The sequence below is a fragment of the Protopterus annectens genome, chromosome 13.part0, assembly GCF_019279795.1.
Source record: "Protopterus annectens isolate FY-2018-M chromosome 13.part0, PAN1.0, whole genome shotgun sequence".
NCBI lineage: Eukaryota > Metazoa > Chordata > Ceratodontiformes > Protopteridae > Protopterus > Protopterus annectens.
Window position 1 is genome coordinate 461077215 of NC_056747.1, and position 23148 is coordinate 461100362.

The 23148-nt window shown below is 40.4% G+C and overlaps 1 protein-coding gene across 1 annotated transcript in view; it reads left to right on the top strand.

Moving 5' to 3' along the window:
* Window positions 1-23148, top strand: part of UNC13A (unc-13 homolog A) — a 5702976-nt gene that overhangs the window by 855533 nt on the left and 4824295 nt on the right. Inside the window, exon 2 of the mRNA XM_044054109.1 lies at window positions 6661-6690. Within this exon, the coding sequence (XP_043910044.1) occupies window positions 6661-6690 (30 nt within the window). The remainder of the gene's footprint in view (window positions 1-6660; window positions 6691-23148) is intronic.

Consider the following 23148-nt stretch of genomic DNA (forward strand, 5'->3'; position numbering starts at 1 on the left):
GGAAGAGGGAGTGGATGTTAGTCCCTTACAGGGGAGTACTGAGCAATCAGATTCCTGGGATGTTGATCATATGTTTAAGTGCTCCTTTCCTTTAGACATTCCCAGGAAAAGGAATGACAGATTGAAGCATACTTCCTCCCCTTCATCTCTTTCATCTAATTGAAGGAGGAAACAATAATTGCCTTTAGCAAAAGCTCATTTAAAGCTTTTGCATCATTACAAATCTGAAACTTCCCAGTCTAAAAGGATATGGTCACCCACCCCTTCAGATTGTGATTCAGTGTGAGGTACAGGAGGTAGACTTAGATTATGCCTCACAAGTTTCTGTGCCATATAACTGAGTTGCAGGAAAATATACATTCAGTCCATCCAGCTGAAGAGATATCTTTTTCTGACACTGTTGGCATAACAAAAAATAATTTAAATGGGAACAAAAATAAATGTCTGAGACCAAGCAAAAGTGTTATGAGTTGTAAGTAGATTCTCATCAATCAATGACTATACTACCTGTTTTAGCGCCTTACAATATGTTTTTAATGCAGCCAATAGTTCTCAAGTCAGCCAGTTGCCAGATCCTAGTTAATCGGACAAATTATGCAATGTTTCACAGTTTCATAAATTTCTGTTTAGAAATCGTACAGAGAAATATGTGAGATTGTGAAACATTGCATAATACTTGGATAGATCCTGCAGTTGCTTCTCTTTCAAAATTAGCTTCTTTCAAGCATTTCATGACATCTAATCCTATTTCTTTTGATGAAGATGAGAGTTTTTCATAGGTTTGGAAAGAATGTCCGTATGTCTTCCACCTTCATTTTTTCAACAGTAAATCGTCAGGCTTATGTCTTAGTTCTTCTGGCTTATTTTGATAACGTGAAAAATTTGATTGCTGAATTTCCTCTCTCTGACATTAAGACATCTATAAACTCTCTATTTTTATTGGTGTGGTGTCTCAGGTTACTAAACACTGTCTTAAAGTGTTCATATACCACTGCTGATGCAGTCTCCAGAGCAGCTTCTACTGGATCAGTTATGAGGAGACTCACTTGCCTGCATACTTAGAATTTACCAGAGGATGTGAAAGCAGAGTTTCAAATGCACATTTGGACAAAGATGTGTGATTTGTATTTTAATCTGCTAATGTTCTCAAGAAATTTGAAGAGAGTGGAAAGTTAAAGGGATTTCTAAGATTATTCAGTTCTCTCTCCCAAATATAATAGAAACATTCCTTTTAGACCAGGTCCCTCTTATAGGAAACAAAATAACCAACCCACAATAAAAGATAGAGAAACAGATTTTCAGAAAGTAGAGACCGGGAGGGGGGTCTAAAAAGAAAGGACCTTCCCAAGCTGAAGTTCGAGCTATGCCTTCCATCAGTCTGTTACCCTCTCTTGCTCTGGCAATGCTGTAAATCTTCCTAAAATCTGTATTTTTGTTTTGTCTCTCACCATATGACGTCATTCACTTGGGTTCTGAGTATTTGTAAAAGCCTACAGCTGACAGTGGGACTCCCTTCACACATTTCAAGGGATACAGAGATATCTCTCTGTTTTACCAATCAAATCTCCCTGTTTCCTCCTATCTGGAATCAGATGCTGTTTTAGGGAGTAAAAGAACCTCAGCCCCCATTCAGAAAGAAAAAATGTGTTTTAGTCTTGAATTTTTCTGGTGCCAAAGAAAAAACAGATTATGGAGACCAGTACTGGGACCTTTCATTTCTAAACCATTTCATAAAGATTCCAAAATTTAAATTCCTTTCTCAACAGTCTTGTTACCTCCCATTCTTCCTTTCAGTTTCCTAGTAACTCTAGATTTTAAACATCCTTTGTACTATATTCCAGTTTATGAGGACTTCAGATTTTTTTTTTATTTTCTGTGTCTGTTTCACATTTTCTGTTTTTTGCCTTAGAGTTTGGTTTGCCAACAGCTCTAAGAGTGTTTATAAAGTGCTTGGCTCCAGTAATAGCTCATTGCAGAATACAGGAGATTCAGATTTCTCCATATTTAGATGACTGCCTTATTTTACAGACTCTCATCCAGGCTGTCTGGAATCTTTTCTTTTCATAAAGCACCTTCTTCTCAATTTGGGTTTTAACTAAACCTAGAAAAATCTTCCCTCATTATTTATCACAGGACAGTGTTTCTAGGATGTCTTCTAGGTACTTCTCTCATGGTAGCCTTTATTCCTTTTTTTTTGTAATTATTTTTATTGAGAATTATAAATAAAATATCATAGCAGTGTATATATAGAAATTGCATAATACATAAACGTTATTAATAGTAAAAAAAAACACAAGATCAACTATTTACAAGGTGTCTACATCATAAACGATAATTCAAGTATTTAAGAAATGTATATTTCATGACTGGTTTAATGTCCATTTGTTCAACAATTTTTTGAGTTTCATCCACGAATTTAAAGAGGAGGTCATTCTAGTGGCTCTTTCTTTAATAGATAAAATTTCTAATTGACAGGTTTCGGTTGCAATGTTAGTGAATTAGTTCATTATTGGAGTAGAAGTACTTTTCCAATTTTTTATCACTTTCCTCGCAATTGTTAAAAGGGTCCAAAGAAGAGGTAGTCAGTTTTATTAACACATGCAGGGACTGGGGTGTTAAACAATATTAGTGATTTGTTTAACATGAAGTTAGCATTGAGTAATGCCTGTAAAAAAAGAATTCACATCATCCCAAAATGGACAGCCTTTCTTCCACAGGACAAATTAGACTTTTAGAAGGAACAGTTCTTCATGTTTTCCAGACGCGCGCGTGCACACACACACACACACACACACACACACACACACACACACACACACACACACACACACACATGACAGGGAATTTCTGAAACTATTAGGATTTATGGCAGCCACAATTCTCATGATTCCCCTGGCCAGATTACATTTGAGAAAAATAGTTCCTCAATTTTTTTTGGCCCCAACAACAGCATCCTCTTTCCTTTCAGGTTCTTGTGCTGTACTTTATAAATAACGGAATTCACTGATGGGTAAATCAACTGTCCCTTAATCTGAATTTCCTTTTCTACCCTCCAGTCCCTTCTCAATTTGTAACTACAGATGCATCAGATATTGCATGGGGAGCTCTTTCCAAAGGGGTGAAAGTGCAAGGCTTATGAAAACTTCAAGACAAAAAAGCACATAAACATCAAATAAATTATTGCACTGTTAAATGCTGTCAAATCTCTCTAAACTATCTCTGGACTCCAGAACCTCTGTTGGTTATCACAAACAGCACCATGGTCACATGGCATATAAACAAGTGTTGGGGAGGACCAGATCTTTCCCCCTTTGCAGATTAGCAATACTGAGAAATGGCAAAATCAATTTATCCCTACAGACTACTTTCATTTTGTCAGAGCAGAATTTTGTGGCAAAATAATCAGGATTGGGAAGGACCCCCGCAAATGGAAGTTACACCTCCCCGGGGTCTTCTAGGAAGTCATTCACCTGTGAGGAATTTCATAAGTAATTCTATTTGTCCCCATTCATAACAGTTAAAGAAATTCAACTTCAGGACTCCTTGCATAAAGGTTGGAGGATGGATGCATTTTCATTCCCATAGAGATGAATTCTTCTGTATACTTTTCCATCCTATTTTTTTCTGATAAGCAGAGGCCTTTTAAAGATCCCAAGGAAGTCTCCAAGGATAGTATTGGTAACTTATTTTTAGCTCAGGCAGCAGTAGTTGTCCCTGCTTTTGAAAATGGCCAAGAGCAATTATCACAAGCTTCCTCACAGGCTGGATTTACTCACTCAAAACAAGGGTTCTCTGATTCAAACAAACCTTTCAACTTCTTCAGCTTACAGCCTGGTAGATAGAATTTTAATATATTTTAGGCATCTTTTCTCTGAAGATATGCAGCAGGTATTAAAGAAGAACAAGAAACATATCACTGGAAAAGTCATATATGTCTAAGCAGAAAAGATTTTCTAGTTGGTGTCATAGAAAGCACGAAGACCCTATTAAAGCTCATACACCTTTGGTTCTACAATATTTGTGTGAGCTGTTAACCTCTGCCTTTCTTATTCTTCCATTAGGATTGATATTTCAGATATTTGTTTGTCTGCCTTTCTATTTTATCTCAAGTGAATCAGTTTCTGAAAGGGGCATTAAATATACATGTCCACCTAGAATGCAGGTGACTCCTACATGAGATCGTAACTTTGTCCTGGAAAAACTTAACACTTTTTCCTTTTGAATCAGCTCATGATGTTGAATTAAAAGTTCTTATCATGGAAAACAGTGTTACACATTTTTCTGACTTCAGCTAGAAGAGTATCTGAGCTGCAAACTGTTGTGGTGACATAGCCTTACCTTATCTTTCATAAGGATAGAGAATATTTGAGAACTAATCACTCTTTCCTGCCTAAAGCGGTTTCAGAGTTCACCTTGACTCTATTAAATCTATTCATTTCCCTGTATTGTTTTCAGAACCAAAAAATAAGGGCATGACCATTCTGCATAGTCTGTCTGTTTACAATTCTAGATTGACAGGAAAAAGGACTTCAGAAATTCTGATCAATTGTTAATTTCTTATGAAGGAAGAAAGAAGTGAAGTCATTTTCAAAATTAGACCATTTCTAAATGGTTAGCCCATGCTATTCAGTATTGTGTTGTGTATATTATGACAAGTTTCTTCCAAGAAAAGTCTGAGCCCATTATACTAGGGCTTTAGCTACATCCGATGATTTTTGAAAAGGAGTAGACACCAGAAATATTTTAGAGGCAGCAACTTCATCTTCTGTCCATACCTTTACCAAGCAGTACAACACTGACTGTTTTCTAGTGCTAGAGCAGGATTTGCTAGGTGTTCTCCAGGGGTTCCTGTACTGTGATCTTTCTTCCTCCTCCCTTCCATTCCAAGATCTGATATTCATTTATATGGCTTAGGCTACTGCAACAGTGATCTAATGATGTACATATCACAGTTATGAGAGTAAACAGGCAAAGGTTCAAATAGATCATTGTTGCAGTACAAACAGTGCTGTTATGTCAGGGTGGGAACCCCTGTCTTCCCTTCTTCTTTTACTACATACTCATTACTTATTAGCAGGGCTTTAGCCTTCCTTTTTTTTTTTTTTGCCTTTCTCCCTCCTTTTTTCATTGTTACCGACCTGACCCTCATGCCTCATCCATGCCCCATGGACTTATCCCAGTAATTGCAGGGGCTGATCATGGACCAAAGGCAAAGGGGTTTGGCATGTATGAGCTTCCATCAAGGGGGCATCTTACTTTGCCTACTCTGTTTCTCTCCCTCCTGGTAGCCTTGTGATATGGTCCTTGAAGTTGATATGCAATGTGGATATGTGTCATATCACCCCACCTTCAAAGCAGCTCAACCAGGCCCATTACTGCCCATTGACCACACCTCCTTTGGCCACATCTCAGCCTCTAGTAGGGATCATCATAAAGAGACGCGCATATACCACCATCCCCAGGTCTATATTAGAACACCAAACATTTGAAATGTCGGGTGTTCTAATATCGACCCGTTTTCAGCGAACGCTGAAAATATCGAAGTAACAGGAAACCGAATTCTTTCCTAGGGAAAGAATTTGGTTGTCCTTTTATGTTGCTTCGGTACTTTCAGAGCTCTGGTGGAAAGTTACGGGTCGGGTTCAAGTAAGTGTGCGATTGTGTGGACGTGTGGGTTAGGACGGGTTAGGTGAGTTAGGGTTAGGGCGCTGGTCAGGTAAGTGTGCGATTGTGTGGACGTGTGGGTTAGGGTGGATTAGGTGAGTTAGGATTAGGGCACGGGTGAGGTGACTGTGCGATAGTGACGGACCTTAGGGTTAGGGTTTGTGTTAAGGTAAGTGGATAGTTAGTGGCGTTTGCATAGTTTAGTGTAGGGTTAGGTGTTAGAGTTTAGGTGTATGTGTGTGTATTGCTGTTTGTTTGGTGTGCTTGTGTTGTGTGTCTGTGTTTTGGAACAGCAAATTTTTTCCCTAAAAAAGAATTTGCTGTTCCGAATGTTTGATGTTTTTTTTTTTTCAATTGCTAGGTTTCGATATTAGAACACTCAACATTTTGAATGTTCAGTGTTCTAATATAGACCCCCATTCCCCAGGGATGGGTGTGCTCATTCCTCCCTACCACTCTGGTGGTCATCCAAGATGCTAATCAAACCTAAGTCACTGATTCATAGTCAGGGCTTTATCTCTGTACAGCACTGGAGCGGCCAGCTTTCCTTTTTCACTGTGGCAAGGAATCTCTGAATTTTGACACCTGTATGACTACTTTTATTTGAACTCACTCATGAACTCCAACAGAATACGAGTGTGGAAGTTGCTCTAAAGCTTTGGAAGCTGGCCAGACGTCTAGTCCCTGAGAGGATTCATCCCATATAGCTCAGGTTACTGCTAGAGAGATCTATTCAAACAGCTACTGTTATGGACGGCTTACTTATCCAACTGAACTTTTTTATGTATTTTTAATTTACTTTTTTCAGTATTGCTTGAAAACTGTTGTGTATATGGAATTCTAGTTCTGCACAGACTGATATGTAGCCTGTTGTCATATGGGAAATGACATTTTACATGATGTAATTCCTGTTTTTCTGTTTACATTTAAAAAAATGTTTGATGGCTCCTAAGATAATTTATTTCTCTCTCTCTCTCTCTTTTTTTCTCTTTACAGTTAAAAAGGCAAAATTTGATGGCTCCCAAGGTGAGTTAAATTTGGTTTTATTCTTGCAATTATTTTTTTTATGATTTTTATTTTTGTCAGTTTGGCCAAAATGATTAATCATATGTACTGTGGCTTTGTTCATGAGAATTTTGATAAGTGTAGGGCTGCTATCAAAAGTTTAAAGGCTTCTCCTGTTCCATGAGAGGAAAAGAAAATGTATGTATGTGTGTGCACTTGTGGTCTACATGTGTGTGTGTGTGTGTGTGTGTGTGTGTGTGTGTGTATACACACAAACACACACACACACACACACACACACACACACACACACACACACACACACACACACACACACACAAATGTAGATACGTATAACATACGATCCGGTGTTGTCTTTTTCATCTGATTTAACAACTGGATTATCGGATCTGGCCTCAGTGCTTTTTTGAAGAGATTAAATCCAAGGCTGAGACTCCTGCCCTATCCGTAATTCCTTCTGGTCCCTAGATTACCTAAGATCTTATTGCTGCTTGATCATTCAAGATGTGGGATTCGAGGGCTCTCCTATGGTGTTGGATAAGTGCTGATTTTTCTGTTTTTTTGGCAAATTCTATCAATAAGATCCCTGTCTTAACTCTACCATTCTGTTATCTTTCTTCAGAAGTGTTTTCTGTCATACTCCAATCTTTCTAAGGAACTTGCTTGGGATGTTGTAAAGGTGCCAGTATTATGGGCACGAACCACAACACCCAAGCAAACATGTTGCAGCAACAAAATGCTGAAATTCCAAAAGGGCAACCTGCAACCATCCCATGAAGGCATCAGCTGAATACAGTGTTAGATGATTTGCAGGCATCCTGAAATACTTAAACCTGAAGGGACACATGGTAAGCAAAGAAAGATACTGAAATGTACAATATCCGTGTCTGTTAGGTGCTATAGTAGAAAAGTTCATCCAAAGTAGCACTGAAGACATAGCCCCGTTAAATCGTCTATTCTCTATAGCAGGAGGTGCGGAAGTATACATAAACCATGAATACAAATAGTAAAAGAAATGCCAAGTTTGCTACCTTGAAAAGTCTTCCACAGATATAAAGCCAGTCCTCCTTGTTACAGTGTTAGGGACCGTGGGAAAAGTGTATGCCCATTACAAGGGTGCATACAGCACTGTATGTATATAGAAGAACACAGTTACACACACACACACACACACACACACACACACACAGACACCAGGCAGCCATCTATTGTATTTGTATGAGCATATTTGCCCCCAAGTATTTCCCCCTATTACTCATAAAATATGTATGTAAAATGCAAAGCAGTAAGGAACAAAGTCACTAAATGAAGACATACAATTGAAACAATAGTTTGAATAATTTGGGCAACCTGCAATTCATCTAACACCATGTTCAGCTTATGCCTTGAATGAGATGATTGCAGGTCACTTTTTTAAAATTTTGGCATTTTGTTGGCAAACTTGTTTTGAAATCCATAGAATGGAGTTTTTCCCATGGAGTACCCACTTCAGACCTGAAGTGTTATCGATTTTGATTCCAATGTTTTCCCTCAATTGCTTGACTCTGGTCTTGTTAGATCATGAAGAGCCTTGAAGCTGAAGTGTCAGATCTGAAGTTCTGGGGTCGGGGTCAACTCCAAAGTTCTTGGACCCTTCCTTGCCCCGTGGCACCTCAGTTTTGGCAACTCAGCTCCATTGTTAGCTTTGGAGCCAAGTTTGATTGGAGACGGCGATGCTCTACCTCTATCCTGTGCTGCTCAGGGGGTGCTGCTTTGGCTTTTGAGGCATTTGAGAGGGTTCTGTTCGTATCCAGAGAGGAGGTGGTCCTATCCCACTCTACTCTGTCCCGACCTTCCATGGATAGTGCTGCTGTGTGTGTTCATCCTGGTTGACAGTGACAGTCAAACTCATTTAACATTGAGGGCTCTCGCTTGGTGTGCTACGCATAAAATTCTGACCTTTTCTTTGAAGCCCCTACAGGATAGGGCCCAAGGAAATGGGCCTGTAACTGGAGGTATCTGAACATGTCTCCAGAGTCAGTCACAGAAGACTTTGATTTCGATGAAGGGGAGATTTTGCCATGATCCCCTCTGCAGAACATCTCCTTTGGAGACATTCTGGAGTTGATGAGGTAACGTGGGGAGTTGGTCCACTGAAGCCCTCTCTCTAGAAGAGTTGATGTTCCTCAAGGCATTCAGGGATGGTTTGTCTACCTCCTGGGTGGTTCACTTGCTGCCAAACTAATACACCTGGTCTCTCAACAGAGTTGGAAGGAACCTGACATGGTACACCAGACCCATGCAAACCAGAAAAGATCTTAGAGGCCCTTAGGAATAAGTTCCACTGTAGCATGGGTCCCCAGTAGATGCCATTGGTTGTTGCAGCAGCCACAAGAAAGGAGTTCTCAGAAGAGAGCACATCTCTTTATCCTCCACTAGAGAATCTAGGGCACTGGACAGATTTAGGAAATGTATTTATGCTTCAGAGACATTTGCAGTGAGAAAGCTGAACTACTTGGCTCACATGACTCATTTCCAGAGGGACTCGACAAAGGAATTGTCAAAATCCCTCTTGGGTAACCTACCTGGGGACATCCAAAAATCAGTGGAGTCAAAGCTAGCTACCCTTCAGTCCATGATTAATGTTATTATGAGTCTTTTTTCTAACACAGCTGATGGTACAGCAAGGGCAGCAGGCACTGGCATTGTCAGCCATAGCCATATCTGGAAGCTCCAGTGTGATTTTGTAGAAGGCTTCAAGATGTTCTTCATCAGTGCCCCCTTTGATGGTTTCACCCACTTCAGACCTAAGGTGAAAGAAATGCTTACCAGAAATGAACAGGAAAGCAAGACTCTGTCTGCAGTTGGCATTTGTTTTTCTACCTCAAGAAGGACATTTTTCTGGAAACCAATAGGGTGGAAGAAAGTTATGGTTTCAAAAATTCCAGTGTTTTGGCCAGGATGCTTCTGCTGACAGATGCCCCCTATACTAGAGGGAAGAATAATTTTAATTGATGTTGCCCCAGGGTTGGGCTGGACTGCAAAACCAAGGGTTTCAGGGTCCTTTCACCAAGAAACCTTTCCAGTGCTCCTGAACAGTTGTCTGACTGCTGCACTTTGGAGACAGTTGGGGGTCCTGATTTCTGCACCCTCAATCCTGGCAAGCCATCATTCAAAAAGCCTGGATGCAAAGGATAATCATCAAAATCCACATTATTCCCTTTGTTTCCACTCCTCAAAAAAAAAAAAAAAAGAAGAGAATTCCCAATGTTTCACGCAGTGAGATGGAGCAGCAGAATTAACAAAGCTGCTAGAAAAGAGAATCATTCATCAGAACTCCCAGACTAACTAGGATCCAGAGTCTATTTAAGGTTATTTTTAGTTCCCCCTAAAACAGAAGATCCATTCTGGAATAAAATCACGTCTGTCAGCTTGTATAACAGACAGAATTCCAGATGATCATGGTGCAGTCTTTTCTATCTTTTCTGAGGAAGGACAACCGGATGTGCTCCATAGATCTCCAGGATGCTTACTATCATATTAAAATAACAAAACACTCCAGGATTTTTCTCCATTTCTGGTTAAGAACTAGTCATTCAGAGCACTACATTTTGGCATCAGCCTCACCACATGCTCAGGTTGTTCAGCAAATGCATGGCAGTAGGAGTGGTGTGTCTCAGGCAGCAAGGGTTCCAGGTGTTCCTCTATCTAAATGACTGGCTTCTCACATCACCAACCAAGGATCTACTAGTTCATTGTAGGGATTTCTTGATTCATATAACTCCACAGTCATGGATTATTATCAATCTTGCCAAGACCCAGATGATAGAGTTCATTAGATGCCACCTAGACATTACTCAAATAGCCAGACTCCCACAATCCATCCTATCAATGCACATATGGCTTCAGAGGTCCCTCATCATCCTCATACCACAGCAAAATTTATTTTTCAACTTCTGGGCTTAATAGCTGCTTCAGTAACTCTAGTTCCTCAGGCAGGATATTACATGAGAGTCGTGCAGTGGACACTTTCTGTTCAGTGGTCCTTGATGTCTCACCCCCTTCTTACATCAATATGTCTCATGCCAATATGTTCTTGATGTCTCACTCCCTTCATACATAAATATGCCTCATACCAATATGCAGGAAACACATCAGATGGTGGTTGACCTCATTCATAGTGTCATGGGGTAAACTGTTCTCCCCATCACCCCCGATAGCCACTGTAACCACGGATGCTTCCCTTCTGGGGTGGGGGTGGGGGGCATTTTGAAGGGAAGATGGTTCAAGGTTCTTGGTCGTCAACAGTGGCCAGTCTTCACATCAACATCTAGATGATGAGGGCAGTTCTCCTAGTTTTGCAGGCCTTTCAGAACTCCCTCACCAAGGATATGCTCTCTATCCAGAAGGACAACATGGTAGTAGTCTGGTATATCAAAAAGCAGGGAGGAACCTTTTCATATCCACTGTGCTGGGAAGCCACGAGAGTGTGACAATGGGCAATGTCTTTCCCTTACTTTCTAATCACAACTGACATCCTGGGGAGTTACAGTGTTTTGGTAGACAAACTTGAGCAATATTATTCTTCTGCCCCTTGAGTGGACCCCTCCATCTGACAGTGGCAAAATTGATTTTCAGGTCCAACCTTGCTGTCATCTTTTACTTCTTACCAAAACACCAAGTGCAGAAGTTACTTTGCCCTAATCCCTGCACAGTGACAGGCACCAAGGGATGCTCTAGTCCACAACTGGTCCACAGGACTCATTTATGCATTTCCACCATTCCCGCTGATACAGAAGTTTTTTTCAGAAAGACAAGAGGTGCTAGGCCAGGGTTATTCTCATTGCCCTCTTTTGGCCCCAGCAGGTTTGGTTTCCCTTTTTCTGGCCTCACCTGAAACATCAGCCTTGGGTGTTGGATCTGCATTCAGACCTTCTGTATCACTCATCCAGCCAGCCTCACTGAGACCTAAAAACCTTGAAACTGACTGCATGGTTTCTCCAATTTTAATGGTGGCCAGAGCTGCCTGGCTGTTTGCTCCAGTTATTCAGATTTTAGCATCCTCACAAAAAATCCAGATACCAGAAAGATTTACCTTAGCAATTTGAAAAAAAACTTACCGTATGGGCCTCTTCCAGAGGTTTGGGCACATTTTCAGCCCCTGTTCCCTCTATTTTGGATTTATTGGCAGAATTTTTTCACAAAGGCTCCAGAGTTTCAACTATCAAAGCCTAGTTAGCAGCCATTTCCAATTTACATGTGGGACAAAACCAGACTTCAATTGCCTCTTTATAACTCTCCAAGGCCTTTTAGAAGAAAACTTTTCTCTTAAGACCACAGTCATGGATCCAGTTCCTCACTTGGTACATTGCTGTCAAGCTGCAAACTCTGACTAAGGCTCCTTTTGAGCCAGCTTCTTCAGTGGATCTAAAATTCCTTTCTTGAAAAAAACAAAACATCTTTTTGGCAACAATCACATCTGCTAGGACCATATCGGAATTACAAGTTCTGTCTTGCAAATCTCCATATCTGTTTTTTCATAAAGATAGGCTATATTTGCAGACAAATCCTCACTTCCTTCTGAAGGTGGCCTCTGAAACAAACCTTAATCAAACAATTTACCAGTGCTCTTTCCAACGTTCTCAAACAAAGGGGAATATTCCTTACATTTCCTAGACATTCATCATCAACTCAAGTTTTACTTATACCGGACAAGTTATATCTGAAAGTCTGACCACCTTTTTATTGTTTTCTTAAAAGCTAAATTGGGTCAAAGGGTTCCTAAAGTAACATTATCAAGGTTGCTTTCTGACTGTATTGCCTTTGTTTATGGAAAAATGGGATTGACTTTACTTGAGAAACCAGAGGTTCATTCTGCTAGAGTAGTAGCTACTTCTACTGCTTTTGTTTAGTTAGCATTTCCATTGATGAGATTTGTGATGCAGATACTTGGTCTACAGTTCATACCTTTGTATTGCACTACAAGTTGGATGTGTAATAAAGGTTTTGTACATCCCTTGGCACAACCATACTTAGTAATATCCTTTATTGAGACTACCCAGGTTTTTGGGTAGCTTGGGAATCTGTCCTAGTTGTTGAATCATACAAAAAAAGACATTGAATATGAAAGTTATGCACTTACCATAATGCTAGATCCATGTTGTTTTGTTTCATCTGATTCAATATCCCTCCCTCAATCCATTCTAAATATCATTCCTGGGCTCTTGGCTGATCAGTTGGAACTGAACACGGACCTTGACTTTTTTTTTTTTTAAAGCCTTTTTGCTGTTTCACATATCCTCCTAGCTAGCTAGATAGAACAGTTAGGCCTAGGCCTGTGTTCAAGTTTTTTCTTTGAGACAATCTAAATAATCAGGCAGACTTGATCTGAAGTAATCTGGGAACCAGAGGGAATTACAGTTAGGGAAGGTAGTCATAGCCCCGCCAAGGTTGGATCAAAAAACCCAACTGTAGTTCATAACTTGTGTATATATATATATATATATATATATATATATATATATATATATATATATATATATATATATATATATATATATATGGCTCTGTTATTTATAACTGAATAATCACACAGTCAACATCTGTTTGATTGACACCAGTGGTCAACAGAGCAAGAGATCAACAGTTTCTGGTTAGAAAAATATTCACTGTCTCTAGGGATTCTGTGATCTTGGAATTACTATATATAATTAGTAGGGGGTTTGGGGGGGTACAGGGGACTTTTCCCCCCTACAAAAATTCTTGCTTTTGGTTTAGCCCACTCTGGGATAATCCTTAGAGCATGCACATAATATGTTGAAGTTTTGCATTCCGACGTTTGTATGTCGATATCCTGAACATCGACATTGTGATTATTTCAACACGAATAATATTTCTGTATCTAAATCTAATGTTTACATATATCTATGTGTGTGTGTGTGTGTGTGTATATATATATATATATATATATATGTGTGTGTGTATGTGTGTGTGTGTGTGTGTATACACGCATGCGCGCGCGCACATACACACACACACACACACACACACACACACACACACACACACACAGTCTGTGTTGAACTATTGAACTATCAAAGTTAACAAGCATTAAAAAACAGCTGATCGATGCAAGTACTTCAGAAATATACTTATCGAAAGCACCAAGAAATTGAAATAACAGCTGATTGCAAAATGTAAAGAAACCGTTACCTTTTGCAATTGGTTAACGAAAGTCCACCATTAACTTCAGACACACTTTGAATAGTGGTAGTATTGCGGAAATGTTTTTTGCTAAGATAAGTTGTAGTGATAGGGTTAGTGGTAGAGGCAGCAATAGAGGTAGCACAAATTAGTAAGGCTGTGTGGGAGGGCTTTGCTTATACAGAAGATCTGATTTGCAGTTCAGTTTGCACTCTCTACCCATCAGGAATCATTCTGTAAAAGTGATTCTTCATGAAAGTTCCATTTCCTGAAGATGTTCTTATGGCTAAGCTTCTGGTAATGTCCAGCAGAGAGAACTTGCATGGGGGTGAACAAGATTATGCTGCATGTCTTTCACAGCCAGTTCAGTAAGTGAGTACTGGACCCCTGTGATGATCATTTTAGAAACATTTTTGCCTGGTATGACATGGGTAATGTGTTGACCTCAGCCATGAGCATTACTAAGTCAAGGAAACAGTACAGACTTTGGTATGATGACCTGTGACATTGCAACGCTGATGGTCTCTGTGCATATGAAGCAGAAGTTAAGCAACAATACCTGACAACTGTATTGTATTAGGGTTGTATTGTTTTTTGAGATAGTGTTCTTGCAGGTCTTTGTCAAGGTCAGCAGATGAAGTGTATGTGGATTGCCGTGTGGTGCTTCAGTGTCAAGTGGAGGTGGTGGATGCACTTGCTCTGGTATGCTGACTATATTTTTGTAAGAATCTGCAGGTTCTGTTATGAAGCGGGATTATGCTGCACAACACGGGGTGCCTGTCCACTATCTGGCGTGTCTCATTGTGTACCAGGGCCATATTTCTGAGTAGGTTTGTTAGTGTACACACAGGGGAGAGACACCTGCCTGTCACACCACAGCTAATGAGAAATATGTATGAGACTATGGCCTGTACATATTATTCTGCTATCTTGCTTTACACCTGTTACATCTGTTCTGGGATGTGACCCTTTCTCTTTCAGCATTAGCAGAACAAGACTTAAATTGTGTCACTTATTGCAGGAGGAAGGAGAGATTAGTGGATGGCCAGGGTTAGTTTTATTCAGAGATGCTGACATGTATTTTAAATATATTCATTTGATTGTTAAGATACTCGCTTATGGAAAATGTATTAGTGTTTCACCTTCCTGTTGTTGCAGATATACTTAGCAAGCACCCAAACATGGACTGTCTGTGCTAAGGCTGTACTTGAGCATGATGAGTATGGGAGTGCCTCACTGAAGGGTTTGTTCTAGCCCCTCTCTGGTAAATAGCATGGCACCATTGTCTGATATGGCCCTGCTGCATCTGGAGTATATGGTGGAGACTACAGATGAGAAAGAAGTGGGCAGGTATATGGCTTGGATTGAAAGTCACTTAGAGCATATTGCTGATTTGCTTATCCCGTTGACCATGATCATTATCCCATCATGAGAGGGTGTGGCCTATGCCACTAGTTAGCCTAATCCATCATGTAGTGATGTATCATAGCAGTGTCCGTCCAGGTTGGGGTAACAGATGGTATGTTGTTTGCACCCCACCCTATCCCCAGCCTGGTGTGACCCCTTCCTCTTGTGTCACACACCATATTGAATTGTCCAGCCTTCATTATCACTATTTGCTCTCTGCTCTTTGTTTATCTCTGTCCATCCCTTGTCTCCCATCGTAGTCTGTAAACATCCATCCCATTTGTCTGTGCTGAATGAGTATCTGTCTGCTCCTGTATAGTGATCTGACCACCTCCCCTTTTTCTTCTGCCTGTCTAAATAAAAAGGGGCCCTGTCCCCACAAAAAAGAAAGTTTTACCCTTCCCCCACACACTCCTTTATGTTGTCTTTGTGTGTTTCTTGCTTCTCCTTTTTTCCTTCTTTCCTATACACCCCTTTTCTTCCCTTTTCTGTATGATGTGTGTCTATCATAGCTCACTGCAGTTGTACATACAGTATGGCTTTATATATTTATGCACTGCTTTGTGCTGTTCTGCTGAGGGATGTAGTAGTATGTGCAGCATGTCCTCTATATGTGCCGCTTTAATCTGAAACACAACAGTCTGTTAATTGACATTTTCAGTTCTTATGAGATTCCTGCAGTGTTTGTGTGTGTGTGTGTGTGTGTGTGTGTGTGTGTGTGTGTGTGTGTGTGTGTGTGTGTGTGTGTAGCTAGTCTATTGATTGGGCTTTGTGCTTCTGCATACGTTTTACTGCAAGTATGTCTACATGCCTATTTGCCACACTGCTCAGCTATGTACCCTGGAGTACAGCTACCTACATAGAAGCTGCCTGTTTTGTATTGAATATATAATTACTGTGACATAGCAGCATAGATCTGTCAAGCTTTGCAAGCCTTGTGCAGAAGTGCACTTTGTGTGTGTGTGTATAAATCTTAGCCAAGGTTTACAGGGGATTTACATGATGTGTTGTTTTGCATAGTGTTCTGCTATAAAATGATATTCAGATGGATGTGTGCTTCACTATATTTATTGTACATTAACATTAGAAAAATGTTTTTATAACATCTGGAATATAAAAACTTCTACTTCCATCTGTGTTGGACACTATGATCAGGTTAGAGAATTGTATTAACATTGTTTTTAAAATGTGCATATGATATTGCATGTTCCTGCATTTTCTTTAACCCTGACTGGTGCTTACATAAAATCTACTATGTTTTCCAGGATAAACTTATCCTAGTAAGGTCTTTCAGAATCCTAATGCTGCCATCATGTGGCTTCAAGTCTGTCTCAAAGAGCTGTAACAAAATGTCAACATATTTTCATGGCCCACTGAAAAAAAAGTGCTTGATATGTTAAGTGTGTATATTATTATACAGCTGTTTTGACTGCAGAACTGTGTTGGAAATGTAATCCTTCAGAAAGCCTGTTCTGGTTACCTCCTCAGTTTTGAGGATGAAACCCCCCCCCCCCCCCAACACACACAACAACCAGAAAAGATGAAGAAAAAACACTAGCAGGTAAGATTCCTGCATGTGTTCAGCAAAAAGCAGTTCAAGGGATGGCGTCCAGTAATTTAGAGGAAAAAATAAATCAAATGTACTCAGAGTTGATTTAAATTAATGAAACATTGAAGGACCATATTGACTCAAATAAGAAAAAGCTGGAAAAAATAGAAGAAGCTTTAGCCAGTTATTTCGATGAACTGGTAAAACTGCAAAGATCAGAGATTGAAATGAAAAGACTTCCTGGGTATGAGGCTTCTGAACAAGAGCTGTTTTAAAAAGTACAGTAGTATTGAAAATCTGAGATTTTTGGGTGTACCAAAGAAACCGGAAGGGACAGACTATATTAATTTTATAAGCAATATTTGTGAGGCACTCCCATACTCAACATGCTCAAAAGGTGCATGGAGTATATGTTCCAAACCTGGCCACAAGAAAGCAGTCAAGACCTATATTAGTAAGAGTGCAATCATAAAAGCAGAAAGAGTTGATCCTGACAAAACTGTAACAGAAAGGAAAATTATTAAAAATTGGCGACAGCAGAGTGTTTTGGGAAAACAATTACTCACTGTACACCAGGCACAGAGAAGCTAATTTATCCCAGCAGTCAGGGAATTTCAAGAAGCAGGTGTAACACTTAAGATTTTGTATCCATCTGTCTTCATCATATTCTTTCCTGGAGGATCAAAGATGTGTTTGGATGCAGAACAGGCTACGGAGGAAATAAAAAAAGTGTATCCAACAAAATGTGAACCAGCAAGAAAAAGTTGATTTCTATTTCTCTTTCCTCTGGTAATAAAGCTCATAGAAAAACTGCCAGTGAAACCCATTTCCATTGTTCCAAATGAAAATGCCTGAGAGACATAAAAAAAGCACAAGTGCTGACTAGAAGAATCAGGAGTATGTTAGACTTGAACCAGAGTCTGGTGTTGTGAGATAAAGATCTAGAAGAAGACCAGCAACACTGAAATTAGTGAAAAATGTCAGACTATAAAACATCAGTCAGATTTAGGAAATATGGCTTTACAAGAAAAAAAGTGACTGAGAAAGACTGGAATTTTGTTTACTTTTACATCATTAATGTTTAGAAGGAAACCAAAGGGAAAAAAGAAGTAACTAAGTAAAATTATTTCTGTTCTTACTACTATTTCTATAAAACATAAAGTGCATGATCTGGTGTCACTTTTCATTCTGTCCTCAACTGATGGGTTCAGATCCAGGATGTCGGATCTGACTTTGCCGCTGCAAAAGCTCGTGGCAACTTTGAACTCTTGAACCTCTCCCTTACCAGTCATGCACCAACCCCCATTACCTCAGATCTTATTTGCCACCATTAGGTGAAAAACGTGATGATTTGTCTCTCGAGCTAGTTAACTAGATAAGTACTTTATTTTTGTTGCTGTTCAACTGTTACATATATATTTTTATATTTCCTGTCATGTTTTTCTTCTTAGTACTAGTGTACACTTGATACTATTTTTAGTATCCCTATCTCTCTCCCTTTTACCTTCTATGCTAGCGTAGTTCTTGTGCTACCTTTGTAGGTAGTTTAATCCCATTTTTTCATCCTTTTCTTCCCTCTTCTTCTATAAAGAAAATTTTCTATCCTTCTACTTGTTGGTATCTGTTAGTTATTAAATTTCTGTCTTGTTATTTTTGCTACCATGGCAGAAAAAGAGAAAACCCAGGTGGGTTTTAAAAAATGTGAGAAGTGTGTTCAGAAAATTCCCCTTTCTGACTCACACACCCTGTGTGTGTATTGCCTTGGCCCACTTCACCTACAAGAAAGCTGTGCTAAATGTCTCACGTTCAACTCAAGAGCATTGGTTGAATGCAAAAACAAACTTATTTTGAAGGGACTATTGCCCTTCTCTTTTGGTGAAGTTATTTCTGGAGACATACCTTAAAAGGTACCTCATACTTCTTCAAGCTCTTCAACAGCCTCCTCCAAGTCCTCAGAGGAATCTTTGAAAAGACCTTTTTTGAATCCTACTGTGTCACTGGATCCATTAAAAAAGAAGAAAATAAAACTCTCAGATCCGACTTTTTCTTCGGATCAGAGAAAGACTAAGAAATTACCATTGGATATGACTGTTTCTTTGGATCTGAAGTCTCCAGACATTAAGGATTCCTCCGATCTGAAGGCTTCGGATCAGACAAAAATTTCAGATGTTATTTCTTTGCCCAGGACAAGGTACTCCCCATCATTGGACCCAGTCCCATCAAGATTACCTTCTCCATTTTTGGACAGACCAGAATCGCCTTCTATGCATTCCTCTCACTCTTGTAGAAGGCTTACTGTAGTGGATGTTGAGAGGGTAATGAGACAGATCCTCTCAGTGCAGAGTTAGCCAGCTTTTACTTTGTCTTTTTACCCCATCGTGTCAGGAAGCCCTTATATCCACAACATCACCTCTAACTTACACTCCTCTGACTCTTTCCATAGTCTCAGAGCTCTCAGATCTGAGTCATCCAGGCCTGTCTGCTTCAGATCCAAGGATCATTGTACCCTTTGATCCGAAGTTTGCTCTGAGCTCTTTGGTTCTGTTTGGATCTGGAGAGCTCTCTGAGTGGATTCTGCCCTGTCATTTCCGAGGTGTTTCACTTGACACCAAGAATTTCAGAGCCATCTCTATACCGCAAAGCCTCGGCAATGGTAAAAATCAGCTTTTTCTTCTGTCTCGGGGGGGGGGGGGGTCCTTGGAGCTGGGAAGGAACAGAGATCAGAATGCCCTTTTCTCGGATCTGGGTTCCTATCCCTCCCTAGAAAGGTCTAGCTTTAGGAATTTGAAGAGAGCCCTGTCAGCAACCATGACTCAGACAATGCCTGTTTCCTCTGATCCTGTACCTACATCGATCCCACCTCTATTCCAAGTATCTCAACTAACCTCTTTACAGCTGGTACCAAAATCCCAGGACTGCCATTTAGGTATTCTGAATTCTTGTGATACCTCCCCAGAATATCCCACTAAGGATATCCCTAAGAAAAGGACATACAAGAGAAAGCATTTAGATTCCCCTGAATCTATCACAGAGGATACAGATTTTGAGGAGGCTGAAGGGTCTCCATGGCTACCTCCTGATAATGTCTCATGTGGAGACATCCTCAAAATCCTGAAACAGAGTGGAGGCTAGAAGTCCAGCAACTCTTCATTGGTAGAATCTGTGCTCCTGGAGGCATTTGGCAGCATCCCATCTACTTCCTGGGTGACTCCACCTGCTGACGAGCTCATTGACTTGGTCTCTTCCTGAGCATGGAAGGAACAGACACCACTGAGCCCATTCATAGAAAGCCTGACAAAACTATGACCCTGCTGAAGGATAGACAGTTCTGGTCCAAAGGTCCCCCTGTTGATGCCATAGTTGTGGCAGCTGCCACTAAAAAGGAACTTGCGCAGGAAAGTTCCCCTGTTCATCCGCCAAACAAGGAGTTGTGGGTGACAGATAGATTGGGAAGTGTGTCCATGTTTCAATGACCTTTGCCTTAAGGTATGTGAACTATTTGGCACATTTCACCAGACTACAGAGGGATCTGATTAAGGAACTTTCAGATACCCTAGCAGGAACCATTTCTGAAGAGGTGAAGACTTCCATCACATCTCAGTTGTTGACCCTACAATCGATATCCAACTCTTCCAAGAGGCTTATTTCTATTGTAGCTGAAGGAACCTCAAGGGCAGCAGGTTCAGGCTCCAGGAGACATGCCTGGATGCACTTGTGTGATTTCACAGAGCCTTTTAAGTCTATGTTTGTCAATGCTCCTTTTGATGGCACATCTCTTTTTGTACCTAAAGTAAAAGACACTTTGTCCAGGTGTGAGAAAGATGAAAAGACCCTTTTGCCATGGGCATACATTTTCCACCCCTCAAAGATCCTTTTTGAGGAATCATTGAGATGGTGGAAAGATGTGGTTCAAGAAATCACAAGGATCTTTCCAGGTCACATGTGGAGAGTATTTCCCCAAAGGCAGAGGGGGAAATTCAAATGGTAGATGCCACCCTTATGGCAGAGGAGGCCTACAACACCAAAGGTCCAGAGGATCTTTCTTTGGCAAACCCTTCCAGCGATCCTGAAAGGAGGCCTGATTGTCCCCCTGCTCTGGAGAAAATTGGGATAATTTATCTCTGTAACAGAAAGCCTGGCTAGAAATAACAAAATATACTTGGGTGCAGAGGATCATTTCCAGGGGTTATATAATACCATTTTCCCTTCCTTTTCTCAATACCAGAAGAGTCCCACATGTTCCACCCAGTCAGAGAGAATAAGCAACAATTCAAATATAAAAGCTGCTAGACAAATGAGTCATCCAAGAGGTTCTCCAGACCAGAAAGGATCTGGAAGTTACTCAAGATTCTTTTTAATGCCAAAGAAAACAGGGGACTGGGGACCAACTCTGAATCTCAGCAACCTAAACAAATATGTCCAAAAGACCAAATTCCAGATGATCACGGTTCAGTCCATTCTACTGTTTTTGGAAAAGCACAACTGGATGTGCTCAATAGATCTCCAGGATGTGTATTATATAGATGAACACATGATCCAGGAAATTCTTATACTTCTGGCTGGCAGCCAGTCATTACCAGTTCAGAGCACTGCCCTTTTGTCTCACCACAGCTCCCAAGATGTTCACCAAATGTATGGCAGTAGTAGCAGCTCACTTGAGACAGCAGGGATATTGCGTGTTTCCATACTTAGATGACTGGCTAATTTCTGCTCCGACCAGGCATCAGCTTATTATGCAAGAGAAAAAGTTATTCAGATTTGTGCGCTGCTAGGAATAACCATAAATTACAGAAAAGCTCATGTAGAGCAAAGCCTAAGACCAAAATTCATAGGAGCACTACTCAGCACAAAATCAATGATATTCTGCATTCCCTTTTCCAGAGTTTAAACTTTAAGATCACAAGTAAAAAAGATCATTTATAGTACCAGAGTCTTGGCCCACCTGGTTTTTCAAGCATTGGACTCAATGGAGACAGCAATAACCTTAGTTCCTTTGCCCAGATTTCATAAGAGGATTCTTCAGTGGGTGTTGGCATCTCAATGGTCATTACTTAAGCTCCCTTTATCCACTCAAATACAAAACTTGTGCAAGAAGGATCAGATGTGGTAGATCCAGTTGGAACAAGTTGTACAGGGCCATTTATTTGTCTTCTCTCAGCCGAAGGCCATAGTGACCATGGATGCTTCCCAGCTTGGGTGGAGAGCATTACCTGGGAAAGACAGTCCAAGTAACATGGTCCCCAGAAGAGGCCAGTTTGCATATCAACCTCCTAGAGTTGAGAGCAGTGCTTTTAGCATTGCAAGCCTTTCAGGGTGCTCTCCTGTCAGGAGTGATTGCGATACAAAGACAACATGTCAGTGGTCTGGTACATCAACAGACAAGGAGGGACCAGATCATACTCCCTATGTCGAGAAGCTTTAAGGTTGTGGAACTGGGCAATGTCTTCCAGCTGCTTTCTGTTAGCAACACATATTCTGGGAAAATCCAACATGCTAGCAGACAAATTGAGCAGGTGCATTCTGTTACCACATGAATGGTCCCTCAACCAAAAGGTAGTGGAGTTGATTTTCCACAAGTGGGGCCAACCTTGCTTTGATCTCTTTGCATCTCCCCTGAACAATAAGTGCAGCAGCTACTTTGCCCTAATACCACACAAGGGGAGTCACCAAGAGATAATTTTCTCCATGATTGGCCTCCCGGTTTACTTTATGCCTATCCTCTGATTCCAAAGTTCCTTCAGAGAGCTGCCAGGTTGAAGAACAAAGTCATTCTCATTGCACCTTTCTGGCCTTGACAGATTTAGTTTCCTTTCCTGTGGCCTCATTTAATTCATCATCCCTAGATTCTGGACCCAGCTCCAGATCTCCTGTCTCACCCAATAGACATGATACATCCAGACCTTCCGAATCTCAAGCTGACAGCTTGGTTTCTCCAATTCCAGTAATAGCCAGACAACTGATACTATCATTCTCTGTCCTCCAAATTTTGTTATCTTCCCTTAAAGCATCCACAAGGAAACATTGTGCTAGCAAATGGAAAAGATTTGTACACTGGGCATTTCAAAACCATCTGGTCCCTTTTTCTGCCCCTATTCATGATATTCTAGAGTTCTTGACATTGTTGTTTAACCAAGGGGCCAGTTCTTCAACAGTTAAAAGTCCAGTTCGCAGAAATTTCTAATTTTCATATTAGATTTGATGGCTTTTCACTGGCTTGTCATAAGTTATGTAAATCCTTTTTATGGGGCACAATTCTATTCAAACCTGCTTTTAAAGTTCCCACATCTCCATGGTATCTAAATCTGGTACTACAATCCTTG